The sequence below is a fragment of the Rhinopithecus roxellana genome, chromosome 1, assembly GCF_007565055.1.
Source record: "Rhinopithecus roxellana isolate Shanxi Qingling chromosome 1, ASM756505v1, whole genome shotgun sequence".
NCBI classification, from domain to species: Eukaryota; Metazoa; Chordata; class Mammalia; order Primates; family Cercopithecidae; genus Rhinopithecus; species Rhinopithecus roxellana.
Genome location: NC_044549.1, coordinates 96,457,456 through 96,472,482, shown reverse-complemented (window position 1 = coordinate 96,472,482; position 15,027 = coordinate 96,457,456). Strand labels below are relative to the sequence as shown.

The 15,027-nt window shown below is 42.0% G+C and overlaps 1 protein-coding gene across 1 annotated transcript; it reads left to right on the top strand.

Moving 5' to 3' along the window:
* Positions 1-1,401: 1,401 nt before the first annotated feature.
* C1H3orf80 (chromosome 1 C3orf80 homolog) lies at positions 1,402-3,939 on the top strand. Its single transcript, XM_010366708.2, has one exon. It carries the CDS (start codon positions 1,402-1,404, stop codon positions 2,143-2,145), a length of 744 nt encoding a protein of 247 aa, XP_010365010.1. The 3' UTR covers positions 2,146-3,939.
* Positions 3,940-15,027: the final 11,088 nt, after the last annotated feature.

Sequence of the window (15,027 nt, the reverse complement as noted above, 5' to 3'; positions counted from 1 at the left end):
CTTTTACTTTTTTTTTTCCTCTCCGTGACTATGGAATTTTCCCTTTGGTTTCTCTTCAAGGGGTCCTCGTGTTTAAGGGGTGAGGGAATGATTGTCTACTGCAGTCTGCCTTAATAAAAGTGGCAATCTCCTGGCTTCCCCGTGGTGTGGCTCTATCCACCATGGGGGTAGAGCCTAACTGCACCATGTAGATGTGCCTGCCAGTCAGGGACCGCGGAAACTGCCACCCTTTATGTGTGCTGTGTGCGCTAACGGGCTTCCCCAGAGAATGGTGACACCAAGGCAAGGTAAACGCTGTTCCATGCTGAGTGGGAGCACAAACTTCCTTTAAAGTCAAACTTTGAGAACAATAATAATCTTGAAATAGACCCTTTGGGCGCAAATCAATGCTCAAGAACGTTGCCAATCACTTGCAACCTCCTTAGACATTTCACGGATATGTTATTTATGCTCAAGGGGGGGGGGGGGCCTCCTTTCACCCCCGCAACCCAAATTTTTGCTCTGTGCTTCGGACTCAGTGGGGCTTGTCGGATGAGCCACTGGGAAAATACGCTTCCCTCATTTCTCCTTGATTAACTAAGGTCACCTTGACAGAGTGCTTCCCTGTCCCTCTGGGGCTACCTCTGTGGTGCCCTGACCTGCCCCTCTATGAGAAATTCTCTACCTGTTCTGGAGGTTTCCTGGGAATCGCGAGTTCCCAGTTCCCTGGACCTGCCTGCAAGCAGAATTATCCGCCGGTCCCCGCCCCCCACCCCAAACTCTGGGACAGCAGAGGGGACTGACTGGCCATTAACGGTCATCATCTATTTTTAATTGGAAGATCACAAGAAAGATGGTAAGCGAATCCCAGTCGCAAGTCAATTTAAATAACATTCCTGGGGAAATCCAATCACTTAAAACGGAGACACCCACGCAGGCGAGAGCCCCCCGCCCGTCTGGCGGGCCTAAGCGCGAAGGCTGAATTAATCAAGATCAAGGGGCTCCCGGGCTGAGAGCAGAGCGTTAACCCTTCTAGTCCCAGGGAGCGACAAGGCGGGGGAGGAAAAACGCGGGCAGCGGGGGCCAAGATGCCCACGGCAGCCCCGCGCGGGCTGCCTCTGCCATTTAGGGAGGCTCTGGACGCCTTGCACCCGGCCCAGGCGGTTGGGCGCGCGAGGTTAAGGTCAGAAGCTCCGGCAGCAGCCGCGAGTAGCAGCCGCCTCCCGCAGCCTAGGCGCGCCGCGGGCTCCTCCTCCCGCCCAAGCGTGGCCAAGTGAAGACTGCTCCGGCCGCAGGTAGCTGAGGCGCGGGAGGCGGCGCGCGCGGGACCCGAGCGGAGCGCCGGGGAGGGGCCGACGGACGCGCGGGCGGACGGACTCCCCAGCCTCCCGTCCCGGACGTTAGCAGAGGTCTGTGCGGGCCATGTGGGGACCTGGGGTCACGGCCGAGGGCCTGTCGGTGGCTCCAGCACCGCCGCCTCTGCTGCCGCTGCTGCTACTGCTGGCGCTGGCGCTGGTGGCGCCCTCGCGGGGCGGCGGGGGCTGCGCGGAGCTGGCGTGCGGCGAGCGGGAGCGCTGCTGCGACGCGACCAACGCCACGGCGGTACGCTGCTGCAAGCTACCGCTGCACGCCTTCCTGGACAACGTGGGCTGGTTCGTCCGCAAGCTCTCCGGGCTGCTCATCCTGCTGGTGCTCTTCGCCATCGGCTATTTCCTGCAGCGCATCATCTGCCCCAGTCCACGCAGGTACCCGCGCGGCCAGGCGCGCCCGGGACAGCGGCCCGGGCCTCCCGGGGGGGCCGGATCGCTGAGGGGCGCGGTGCCGCCCGACGACGACGACGACTCGCCCGCTCTGCTACGCGACGAGGCGGCAGCCGGCTCGCAGGACTCACTGCTGGACAGTGGCGGCGGCGGCCGGGGCCGGGGAGGCGGCCGGCGCTCGGACCCCTCCTGCGCCTCAGAGCACGAGCTGCGTGTAGTGTCGCCGGTCTTCCTGCAGCTGCCCAGCTACGAGGAGGTCAAGTATCTGCCCACCTACGAGGAGTCCATGCGGCTGCAGCAGCTCAGCCCCGGGGAGGTCGTGCTGCCAGTGTCAGTGCTCGGCCGCCCGCGAGGCGGGATCGCCGCGGAGCCCGACGGCGGCGAGGGCCGCTTCCCCCTTATCTGAGCGCTCGGGGATCGGCGGCTGGTGCAGGGCTGGGGGCTACGGGTGGCACGCAACGGCCGGGGTGCCGCCGCCAACTGCCTCAGACCTTATCTGGCACCCTGGCCTAACTGCTTGGCACCCCGCAACCGGGTTGGGGTCACTCGTCTCCCTCGCGTTCTCCCGGGATCTTATGTTTCTCTGCGTTTCATTCAGTTCAAAGAAACGTGGGGCACGTGTGGCGGGTGCGGCTGCAGCAGGCGACCCTCGAGCGCACCTTCGAAGGACGTCCCCGCCCTCTGCCTTGCCTCGTATTGTGGTTCACTCGTAAGTGCCTGCTTCCCGAGTCAAAGAGAACACGTAAGCCCTTTGGTGCATCGAGAGAAGGGCGGTCTTCTTTAGAGCTGAGGAGAAATGAGTGCAGTTCCTCTCCTTTCCCTACCTGCCACCTGGACAGGTCACGGTCTCCCAGGGCGGGCAGAGGGCGAGGAGCCGTTGAGGACCAGCCGCGACCGGGGACTGCTGCACGTGGGTGTGGGAGAGCGCCACTTGGGTATAATGGAATCGCTCCCGTGCGGCAAACCCCCAAAAAATCCCTCAGTGTCTTCCTGATCGAGCAAATAGTCACAACTAGTGTTTTACAATTAGGTGGAGTGCGGGGAGTGGGCTATGGGGGACACCTGTGATACAAGGTTAGTTACTGTACCTACTCAGGGCACAACAACCATGTGTATCCATTCGGCTGGACTTTTGATTGTTCAATAACTGAGAAGGTATATTTATTTGTCTTTTATTCTGATATTTTTACCATGCATTGAATGCAACAGGAGGGTATTTCAGCAAATTCATGACAAGGTAATCATCTTATCACTTTTTGTAGGCCATTAATGGTCAGGAAATTGCCCATACTCTGTCATTATTGTTTAATAATTCATGAAATTATTCCATTAAAAAAGAAAAACAGAGGTATGGTCAAACGAGGAAGCATATGTGACCTAAAAAACATGAAGGATATCTTATTTTCACTATTTGAGAAGAATATATTTTATTTTTAGTACTGTGGCATAATATATAACTTTTTATAATAATAACTGTATGCATTATGTAGTATAGCTCTTAATTGTATCATTCATCACATAATTATATGTAAAACTAATTGACATGTATATGCCATACCATGAAGCATATGATGTTGTGCACTTTCTCCTCCATTTTTCATTTGGAATACGTTCCACAACATGATCCAAAACATAAGAACTTGTGACTTGTAACTTTGTTTAAAGCCATTAATTGTGTGGTAATGTGCTACAGAAGGATTCAGTCAGCTTCTTTTAAGAAACAAGTGTCATTGTATCAGTTTCCTGTTCTGTGACATGCCCTTTAAAAGTAAAAGATAATATAACGTATTTTAATACATTGTGTGTAATGTACATATGCATATTGTCTATGTACTATATACACATTGTTTATAATAGTGTTAATACAGTTTGTCATTCTCCTGAAAGGAGAAGGAAATACAAAAGGTTTCTCTGCTTGGGAAAAGGTGAATGTTGTTATATCAAGAATGATTACACACATGGATCTCATACATGTTTTTAGAACATTGTTCTTCTGATTGAAGAAGTCTGCCACTCCTGAAAAATCTTAAAATATCTGACTTGTATTAGAAGAAAATTATTTGATTAAACTTCTAAAGGCTGGTTGAAAAAGTCTGACAGTTCTGAGAAATTTTTAAATGTCTGGATTGTAATAAAAGAGGATGATTTACTTTAAACTTCTAAAAACTAATGACCTTGGACTAAAGAAAAATCATTTGAAGTGTATCTTTTCTCTGTGCAAATTTTATCAGATGCATGGCTATATGGTAGTGTATCAAAATATGAAATATGTCTATTTGTCATTTAAAGCAATTTGAGCTGCGAATTGACAAAAGTATCAGGAGTTGAGGCTATATCAGTTGAGAATGGTACAAAATTTAATTACATTATATAGATAATCACATATTAATATTACTCAAATACCATATATTTTTGTTATAAGTGGCTATCAATATTACTTACCATTCAAACTGGAAAGTTGCCGTATTTTTAAAAATAGCTTATTCTTTGAAGTTACACTGTTTTACACATTTCACAAATGTTACCTGTATCTGCAACATCAACCTAAATATCCAAATAATACCTGTGCCAGTATATGAAGCAGTCTATATGTTGTTACCATAACATCTTAAAGAAATTCAACAAAATCCTATGAAAAATACTTACAATATGGATCAAGTATATTTCTCTTTTATCAACTATGGAACATTTCTCTCCCTAAAATCTAGAATGTCTATAAAGTGGTAATTACACTTGATACCAATCACACAATGAGGTTCTACTGAATTTTAAAATGACAAGTTTTCACTTGTTTTTTACCTGCCCAACCCAAAAGCTTTTATTCACATCCCTCAGTTCAATAGAAATGAGTTTGACTGTACTGTGGGGTTTTTTTTTCTTGCAATCCATTGATTTACCAAGGACAATTTTGTTCAGGCATAATTTTGTGGAAAAAAGTCTTTAAAATAGTATTTTATTAATGATAAATGAACATGTCTCATGGTAATACATACACATATAACAGACCAAATTAACACACACAGAACCTGTGTGTTCATAACGCTGGATTGCCTGGATAGAAACATTTTTAAAGCAGGGCAGTATCTGGGTGTTAAGTTTTATAGATTTCACTTGGAAATTATTTATTATATAGACAGAACCTATTATATATAATTGCATGTGTTTATTAATATAGAAACTGGTTATCCTGTTACCTAAAAAACAAACTCACAAATAAATGATTTTACTTCTTTTTAATATTCCGTAGTAAAAGTGGAGGATAGACCATTGTGTTCTTTAACTATATGTAGAATAATATACTATTAACTTATGGCATGAAATATTAATGGAATTAATATGGAACACTAATTTTTATGGTATATATATCTTCTTTTTTTTTTTTTTTTTTTTTTTTGAGAGAAGAGCTCACTTTGTTGCCCAGGCTGAAGTGCAGTGGCATGATCATCACTCACTGCAGCCTTGACCTTCTGGGCTCAAGGGATCCTCTTGCCTCAGCCTCCTGCGTGGCTGGGACTATAGGTGCACACCACCACACCCAGCTAATTTTTGTATTTTTTTGTAGAGATGGGGTTTTGCCATGTTGCCCAGGTTAGTCTCATTCTCCTGGGCTCAAGTGATCTGCCTGCCTTGTTCTCCCAAAGTTCTGGGATTATAGAAGTGAGCCACCATGCCCAGCCTGTGGCATATATATCTTAACCCACCTGGGCGTGCAGTGTTTTCCAGTACTAAGTGAACATTTGCTCCTGGTTTTCAGTTACAAAGTAATTCGAATACTAAAACATTTTAAGCACATTTTATTTTCACTGACTTCTCTTGAGTAGGGGAATAATGGTCCTGCATATTGTAATCCATCTGGAATGCAAAAAAAAAATGATTGATTTTCTAAATTTAGGTGTTAGATATGTAAATATCTATATTGTATATATACAGTTGGCTCTCCTGTATCTGTGGGTTCTGCATCTGCAGATGCAACCAACTGCAGGTAGAAAATATTTTTTTTTTAATTTTTTGAAAATATTTTTAAGAAATACAGCTTTTAAAAATGCAAATTAAACAATACATTATAACAACTATATAACATTTATATTGTATTAAGTGTTATAAGTCATCTAGAGGAGATGAAAAGTATATGGGAGGATACACATAGGTTATATGCAAATACTACATGATTTTATATCAGGGAGTTGATTTTGACCTTTGCAGGGGGTCCTAAAACCAATCTCTTTGGATACCTAGGGATGACGGTAGTGTGTGTGTGTGTGTGTGTGTGTGTGTGTGTGTGTGTGTAATCATCAGTTGCTTAGAAGCAATTTGTTATGGGTGTTCAATATCATAACCAAGGGGAAAATGTCTTCTTGAGATAGAATGATAGTTTTAAGAGGTCATTAATTGCCACATTCTGCAAACGTGAGTGTGCTTCAACCATGGAAAATGGCATTGGCAGTTATGTCAAAGGGCATGAAATGTACTCTATAAGGACAACAAGATTCAATTGTAAAGGCCAGAGGGAATATTAAGGAAATGGACTCAGTTAACAATTTGAAAGGCAATATGCTAAGTACCTTAATGTTGTACTTTTTGTATACAGTTTCTCTCAAGTGGAATTAATAAAGGAAACAATTCAAAGCTGAAACTCATATAAACATGAATATGATGTCTAGATTTATACAATATTCTGATCTGACTTTTATTAAAAATTTTATGAATTGTAATTAATTTGGGTTTTCAGCTTGAGAGAAATAATGATGTATGTTGAGTTTTACTTTGAGCAACAAGTATTAACCATCTCTTCAAAAGTGTAAGTTTCCTAAACTGATCTATAATAGAATATTTGGCAAGTTCATATCTGACCTCAGTAGTTTATGATTTACTTTTTCATTCTCTTTTCATGCATTGATGAAAGGCTAATAACTGGTAGACTAAGGAAAGGTATTTTGTCAACCAAGAAATGAATCAGCAACAGCTAATGGCAAACAATTAAGCCATTCTTTCTTCCACATGGGTAATACCAGAAAAGTTACAGTATTCCTTTGTAAAATTTTGCCTGTAAAAATAACCAAATATCAAGTAAAACCAATACTTTTGTCATACTTAATTACATGTAGAACCTAATTTTATTATTTATTCATTTTTATTTACATAACTCACTTTTTAAATTTATTTATTTTTTTGAGACAATATCTTGTTCTGTCACCCACACTGGAGTGCAGTGGTGTGATCACAGCTCACTGCAGCCTCAACCTCCCAGGCTCAAGTGATCCTCTCTTCTCAGCCTCCTGGTAACTGGGTACAGGAGTGCACAACCATGCCTGGCTAATTTTTAACTTTTTTCGTTGAGACAAGGTCTCACTATGCTGCCCAGGCTGGTCTCAAATTCGTGGGCTCAAGAAATCCTCCCGCCTCGGCCTTTGAAAATGCTGGGATTGCAGGCATAAGCCACCACACCCAGCCCACTTTTATTAATTTTATGGCAAAAATTACACGATGGTGGAGATACTTATGTTTGTCACCAAACCAGACAGTATTATTTTTATCTCCTCTTCAGCTTCTTAGCTGAGTGTCTTGTCTGATATCTTGCTGTTCTTATTTCCTTTTTGTGTGATTGTTCTTATCCTGCTTTAGATTTTCAGTAGATGTTTCCTCAGAAACACATCTCTTAGAACTCCGTGTTATTCTGCTGTGCTTTCTTCTCTCTCTGGTTATGGCTTCACCTTTTGCACAATTTCTTCTTTTAGTAAAATGGTATTTTCCAAAGTGCTTCCTTTGTTTTCTCTTTGCATCTGACTTCTGTAGCTTTTCCATGTTGACGCAGGTGTGGTTTTTCCTCTTTATCTACTGAAAGACTGTAAACTTTTTTTATTTGTTATTATCTGTGGAGCTTTTCTGTGTGATGCCGGACAATCAAATCTTTTCATGTGTCCAGCTAGGATTGTTCTAAATCTCAAATGTAATAGATCCAGATGTACCTACTACCTCTTTATCTTCTGCTTTCTCACCTGGATTTTCCTAGAGGGATTATCAGCACTTTTCTCCCCATCTTTCCCCAAAGATGTGTTCTCTGCTATATTAGGACAAATAATTAGACCCTTGCATTTTAGTAATGACAGGGATCTTATTTTGGCTTCCAAACCTCAAGCATATTCTTTCTTCATAGACTACTACATCTTTCTACTGGATTTTTTTCTCACAGGCATCCTTGTGGTATCCTGTGTGTGTGTCACTTTTTGTGAGTAATGATCACCTGTTTTCTTCCTATCCTTGCTCGCAGACATTCTATTTGTTGTACTAGTTAAAAGATCTTATCCTCTGTCTGTGTAGAAAAGACCTCACTTGAGTCTCTGGACCTCAAAGGTAACTCGATTTACAATTGATTGCTGTACCTTTTATAACATTCTTACGGATTTTTTTCATGGGCTCCTCTTAAACTTCCTCTGCATATGGTATCTCTGTTTTACTAGGTAGACTAGAAAATATCTCTACCTTTACATTTATTTTATTCCTGCTTGCAAATATGATCTTGAAGTTATAATGCATCTAATCCCCATTGCATTAGGACCTTATCTGAAGAATGAGAAATAGTTTTATTTTCTGCCTCTTTGTTGCCTATCTTAGTTTCATCAGACAGAGGATTAGAACCTTCCAGGTTACTCCTGTTTCATTTTGGTTTGTGTGAAGTTTTTCCTCTTTATTGACCAAAGATACCACAGGATAAAAATTAATTTTGATTATTTTTCTAGGTCTTACAAATAGCTTTTTTCCATTTGTAGATTTAAATTTTTGTTTGCGAATTCTTCATTGGTTTATCATTCTTTTCCACATGTATAATCCCTGTTAAACTAGCCAAACCATCAGATGCCTGAAGATTTATACCAGTTTTACCTTCTCCCATCCCATTAACCCCCTCCGCACCGCCCCCTAACCCCTCGCTATGTTACACTCACTGTCTTTTGTTTCATAGCTCCGTCTTCTGAGTTTTTCTCTTGGAAACACTTCCCAATATTCTTTTTTTGTTTTTTGAAACAGTCTTGCTCTGTTGCCCAGGCTGGAGTGCAGTGGCGCTATCTCGGCTCACTGCAACCTCCGCCTTCTGGGTTCAAGTGATTCTCCTGCCTCAGCCTCCTGAGTAGCTGGGACTACAAGCATATACCACCACACCTGGCTAATATTTGTATTTTTAATAGAGATGGGGTTTCACCATGCTGGCCAGGCTGGTCTTGAACTCCTGACCTCAAGTGATCTGCCATGGCCTCCCAAGGTGCTGGGATTACAGGTGTGAGCCACCATGCCAGGCATCTTCACAATATTCTTTTAAACTTTATTTATTTGAATCTTTTCTGTTGATGTCAGCAACTGAGACTCTTGCAGTTTATATCAGTTCTGTATTTGGGTCTAGGACACGGGGACATTCCCTGACTCAACTTTTTTGAAAATTAAGCTTATGGCCAGGCATGGTGGCTCACACCTGTAATCGAAGCACTTTGGGAGGTTGAGGCAGGTGTATCACCTGAAGTTAGGAGGTGAAGGTTGCAGTGAGTGGAGATTGCGCCATTGCCTTCCAACCTGTGTGACAGAGCAAGACTCCACCTCAAAAAAAAAAAAAAAAAAAAAAAGATTATATTCCTTTATATTAATTTCTCTTTGCACATATCTGTTTGGCTAGGCAAAGGTTTTAGATTCTTGAAAATCTTTATTTTTTAGGGTAGATCTGGTTCTTTGACAACTCAATCTTGCATGTTCTTTGACCATGTCTCCAGTTTCAGAAGCATTCGTTTTAGATTCATATTAACCAGGATTACAAAAGAAGTTTTCTTGACAGATCTCCTGGTCGATTCTTATTTTTGTTCACTGGATCAAACATTTCTTCAAATCCATTATATAATTCCAAACGATGTTTTCGTTTGGGTTCTGTCATAAGTGTTTTCATTCCAATAAGTCTTCAACTGCACTGTTCTTTTTTCTTGATGGTTTCAATAAGTTACTGATAACTCTTGCTTGGGTCAGTGTTTTCTTTTGGTGTTTTAAAAAGTTCTGTATGATTGTAATTATAATAGGTTCATTGCCTGATGCACAAGGAAGTTAGCATGCAGAGACATCTGGTTGCAGCAGAGAAAGAGGTTTAATCATAGGGCCACCAAATAGAAGAGGAGATGAGAGAAAACCTCAAATCTGTCTCCCTGAGGATTTTGGTTTTGGCGTGGGCCAAAGTGTTGAGCTCATGGATTGGTCAGAGTACAAAGATGTGGTCATGGGACAGCATCAGTATTCTCATGCTTATTTGGTTCCTCTGTGGTGGTCTTCAAACTGGTTGTCTCAGCTGTACTTTTGGAATTCAGGATCTGTTGAAGCAATTCTTAAACAAGAGTTTTATCATTCAAAGGTCAGAAATCCTATTTATGGGAAGAATGGGGATGCAAATAATTAGTATCTAGTGCCACCCTGACTTTTGATTACAAGGAAGTGGGCCAAAGTGCAGCCTGATTAGTGCTTAATTGTAGCTGTATATCTGTCCAGAATTCTTGTTAACGCTTTGAGGAGGGCTTCATGGTCAGTTGACTAACCTTAAAAAAGGGCTATAGTCTTTGTATGGTCTTCCACATTTTCTTTTGATTGAACACTTGTACAATCAAATTTGAACTCTAAATAGAACATAAGAATAGAACATAAAATCTCTGTATGTTGTGTATATTTTTTTCTAGTGCTTGGCTTTCTTGAGTAGTATTTTTTTTTTTTCCAGACAGAGTCTCACAAGCTGGAGTGCAGTGGTGTGATCTCGGCTCACTGCAACTTCTACCTCCCAGGTTCAAGCAATTCTCCTGCCTCAGCCACACAAGGAGCCAGGATTACAGGTACATGCCACCATGCCCGGCAAATTTTTGTATTTTTAGTAGAGATGGGGTTTCTCCATGTTGGCCAGTCTGGTCTCAAACTCCTGACCTCAAGTGATCCTCCTACCTCAGTCTCCCAAAGTGGTAGGCTTACAGGCATGAGCCACTGCACCCGGCCATTGAGTAGTATTTTTCGTATTTTTTATTATAGGTGTTTTAGCCAACTGTTTTTCTAGTTCTGTCTAATATAGTTGAATGTGTACTAAGGGTTTCCTATAAGCAAGTTTTTAGAATTTGGAATTTCTAAGTTTCTATAAGCATTGGAATGTCTGCCAGATCTTCTACTAGATATACCTTAGAAATTTTCAAAAGTATCTTGATGCCTGTAAAATTTTCTGCCGATTCACATCTCCACAAAAGAGTTGTCATGAGGTTCTTGACACTTGTCAAATCTTGGTCAGGCGCAGTGTCTCACATCTGTGTTACCAGCACTTTTGGAGGCCAAGGCAGGTGGTTCGAGACCTGGCCTTGAGGCCAGGAGTTCGAGACCAGCCTGGGCAACATGGTGAAACCCCCATCTCTACTAAAAATACAAAAATTAGCCAGTGTAATGATGCATGCCTGTAATCCCAGGTACTCAGGATGATGAGGCACGAGAATCCCTCGAACCCAGAAAGCAGAGGTTACAGTGAACCGACACCAGTGCACTCTAGCCTGGGCGACAGAGGGAGACTCTCTCTCAAGAAAGAAAGAAAAAATATTCTCCTTGTTTCCTCCTTTTTTTTTTTCCTAGTGGAAACAGAATCCAACTGGGCTTTATTTTACTTTTATTCCTTTTACAAATGTTTCTTGAAAACATGCTAAGTTCAAGTGACTGTTTTCATCTTTTCCTTTTTTTACATGTTTTAGTTGACATATAGTAATTGTACATATTTGTGAGATACATAGTGATGTTCTGATACCTATAATGTATAGTGACCAGACCAGGGTAATCAGCAGATCCATCATCTCAAACATTTATCATTTCTTTGTGTTGGGGACATTCAGTATCCTCCTTCTAGCTATTTGAAACTATTTATTTATTTATTTATTTATTTATTTTTATTATTTGTGTTTGTGTGTGTGTGTGTGTGTGTGTGTGTGTGTGTGTGTGTGTGTGTGTCTTGCTATGTTGCTCAGGCTAGTCTCAAACTCCTGTACTCAAGTGATCCTCCAACCTTGGCCTCCCAAAGTGCTGGGATTACAGACGTCAACAACTGCACCGGCCTTTATTTCTTTAGGAGTTTTGGTCTATTGGTGCCTGTCAGGTCTTCTACGGGTTCAATCTTTTTTACAGAAGTTCTCAGAAATTTCTTGATTGTTGTAGGAAGTCCAGCCGATTTGCACTGAGCCCTGGACACTGTCCCAAGTTTCTTGTTGATTGTCCTCTGGGTCGGCAATTGGCTGTGGAGTTTTCCCAAGGTCCTTGGTTTCTGTTGGGTCTTCCGCCACTTCTGGCTTTTCTTTAGATATCCTAAACAATCTCTTGCTCCCTGTGAGGTTTCACCATTTCCACTTGGCAGATCTGGGGTTCTTGTTGCTTTCACTCTCTAACTGTACTGTCTGCTTTGGCATTTTCATAAGCCCTTTGATGCCTGTCGGGTTTTCTTCCTGATTGCATTTTCCCCAGTCATCCCCAGCAGTCTCCTGGGTTTGTGCTTTGAAGTGTTCCTAAACTTTCTGTTGACATCATCAACATTTATTTGTTTCTCTAGTTCTTTTGTTGTTTACCAGAGCTCTCTGATAGCTGCCAGTCTTCTGTGGGTTTTGGTTTTATTTTAAGGGTCCTGGCATTTTCATGAGAATTCTTAAAGAGTTTCCGCTGGTTCTGTTTCGTGCTTTGGAGTGCTCATAAGATTTCTATGGGTGTTTCACCACTTATTTGTTCCTCTGGTTCTTTCAGTGATTGTGGGTGCTCTCTGATACCTGCCAGGTCTTCCACAGCGTTTGCCTTTTCTTCAGCTGTTTTCATCAGTCTCTTGAGGAATGTTAGAGTTTCTACAGGTTCCCAATTATGCTTTGCAGTACTCCTAAGATTTTTATGGCTACCTATTTTAGTAAACATCTGTAATCAGTTATAATTAGTAATTTCATTAATGAATTCCTGAAATGTATAGTTACTGAGTTTGAACTCTGGCAATTCACTTTGATAAGTTAAATATCATTAATTCTAGCTTGCTCTGATTTAACATTTGGTAGCATTTACATGTTAGCCTTTCTTCCGATAAATAAAATATAGGCATTCACCCAACTTTAGATATAAGCTTAACATTTGCTGTGAGGGTGACACTTTTCATTTCTATCATGATGACTATAACAAAAATAACTATAATTAACTGAATGCTGACATATGCCAGGCACTGTGCTAGGCATTTTACGTGTATTATTTCACTTAAAATTCACAGCAGGAGGAAGTGAGGATTATTAACCCCATTTTACAGATAAGAAAAGTAGGGCCCCAGGGGATTGAGTAATGTGCCCGAAGTCACACGGCTGACAGGTAGAAGATCCAGGAAGCTGATCCAGCCTGTTTTACTCCAGAGCTGCTGTTCTCAACCACTCAATGTCTCAACACACAATTAATTTAACCTTGCAGAATATCTTTTTTTTTTCTTTCTTTCTGAGGGTCTCACTCTTTTACCTAGGCTGGAGTGGAGTAGCACAATCAAGGCTCACTGCAGCCTCGACCCCCGCCCCCCAACCCCAGGGCTCAAGTGATCCTCCCACCTCAGCCTCCCAAGTAGCTGGGACTGTAGACATGTGCCACCACATCCAGCTAATTTTTGTATTTTTTGTAGAGACAGGGTTTCACCATGTTGCCCAGGCTGAAGTCTCAAACTCCTGAGCTCAAGCAATCTGCCTACCGCAGCCTCCTAAAGTGCTGAGATTACAGGCATGGTGGCTGTCATTTGCTGTTTAAAGAAACCACTATTAAAAACACCTTAGGAGCTGTGCTGGGGATCCATAATAATGACTCAAAATTATTTGTAGGCATATAGAAATGTTTAGTGGGTAAAATGGATACAATCTGAAATATTTGACAAAAAACTACTCAGATACTGATTTGGTTTTTTTGTTTGTCTGTTTCATTTTTCCATTTCATTTGGCGAATGGGCCATTAGTACCAAGTGTGCCTCCTTCCCAGTCTGGCTCAGTTAACTTTAAAAATTGAAAATCATTTCTTTAAAATAGCTGGTAAATCTTTTCCAATATTTAAAAAAAGAAACATCAGGGGATTTGTATGTTCAGCATAAAAATGAGAACCATAGAGCCTAACATAATATCACTAAATACCCAGTGGTAGCTAATATCAGAGTAAGGACAAAAATAGCACATTCTTAAATTAAGGTTCTGTTTAATTTTTGTGGTAGAATATGAATGTTAAGACTTCATATAGGCTGAGTGTGGTGGTTCATGCCTGTAATCCCAGCACTTTGGAAGGGCAAGGCAAGGACTGCTTAAGCCTAGGAGTTCAAGACCAGCCTGGGCAACAAAGTGAGACCCCCATCTCTATGAAAAATTAAAAAATTAGCTGAGTGTGATGATACACACCTGTAGTCCTAACTATTCAGGAGGATGAGGTGGGAGGATCACCTGAGCCCAGGAGCTCGAGGCAGCAGTGAGCTATGGTCATGCTCCTGCACTCCAGCCTGGGCAACAGAAGGAGACTCTGTCAAAAAAATAAAAATAAAATAAACAAACAAGAACTTCATCTACATAGTGGTTTAGAGTCGGGCTGTGGAGTATGCAGTCTGTCTGCCTAAGTAAATCTCTGGTCTCTAGATTTACTAGATGGAGAATGGACATCAGGGCTATAGGAACAGAGCTGGGAGAATAAAGGTTAAGGCAGATAGAGGAGGGCAAGTTCGGTAATGAGGGTAAATGAATTGGCACAATGGACATTGAAACCCTTGTCAGACATGGAACTGGAGTCTGATATAAAGGCTTTTTTTTTTTTTTTTTTTTTTTTTTAACTTCTTTGAGGCAGAGTCTCGCTCTGTCGCCCAGGCTGGAGTGCAGCGGTGTGATCTCGGCTCACTGCAACCTCTGCCTCCCAGGTTCAAGTGATCCTCCTGCCTCAGCCTCCTGAGTAACTGGGATTACAGGCGCCTGCCATCATACCCAGCTAATTTTTATAATTTTAGTAGAGATGGGATTTTGTCATGTTGGCCAGGCTGGTTTCAAACTCCTGACCTCAAGTGATCCGCCCGCCATGGCCTCCCAAAGTGCTGGGATTACAGACATGAGCAACCGCACCCAGCCTTGATATAAACATTTCTGATTTTTAACCTGAAGAAGAGACAAACAAGGGGAATAATTATCTTTAAATATTTAAAGTGTTAACTTGTAGAAATAGACTTAATCTTATTTTATAGGGTACCAGAAGATAGAACTTAAAAGTTTAAAAAAAGTCAAATTACAAA

Coding starts and splice junctions, on each gene's coding strand:
- C1H3orf80 (XM_010366708.2), top strand. CDS start 1,402: ATGTGGGGACCTGGGGTCACGGCCGAGGGCCTGTCGGTGGCTCCAGCA.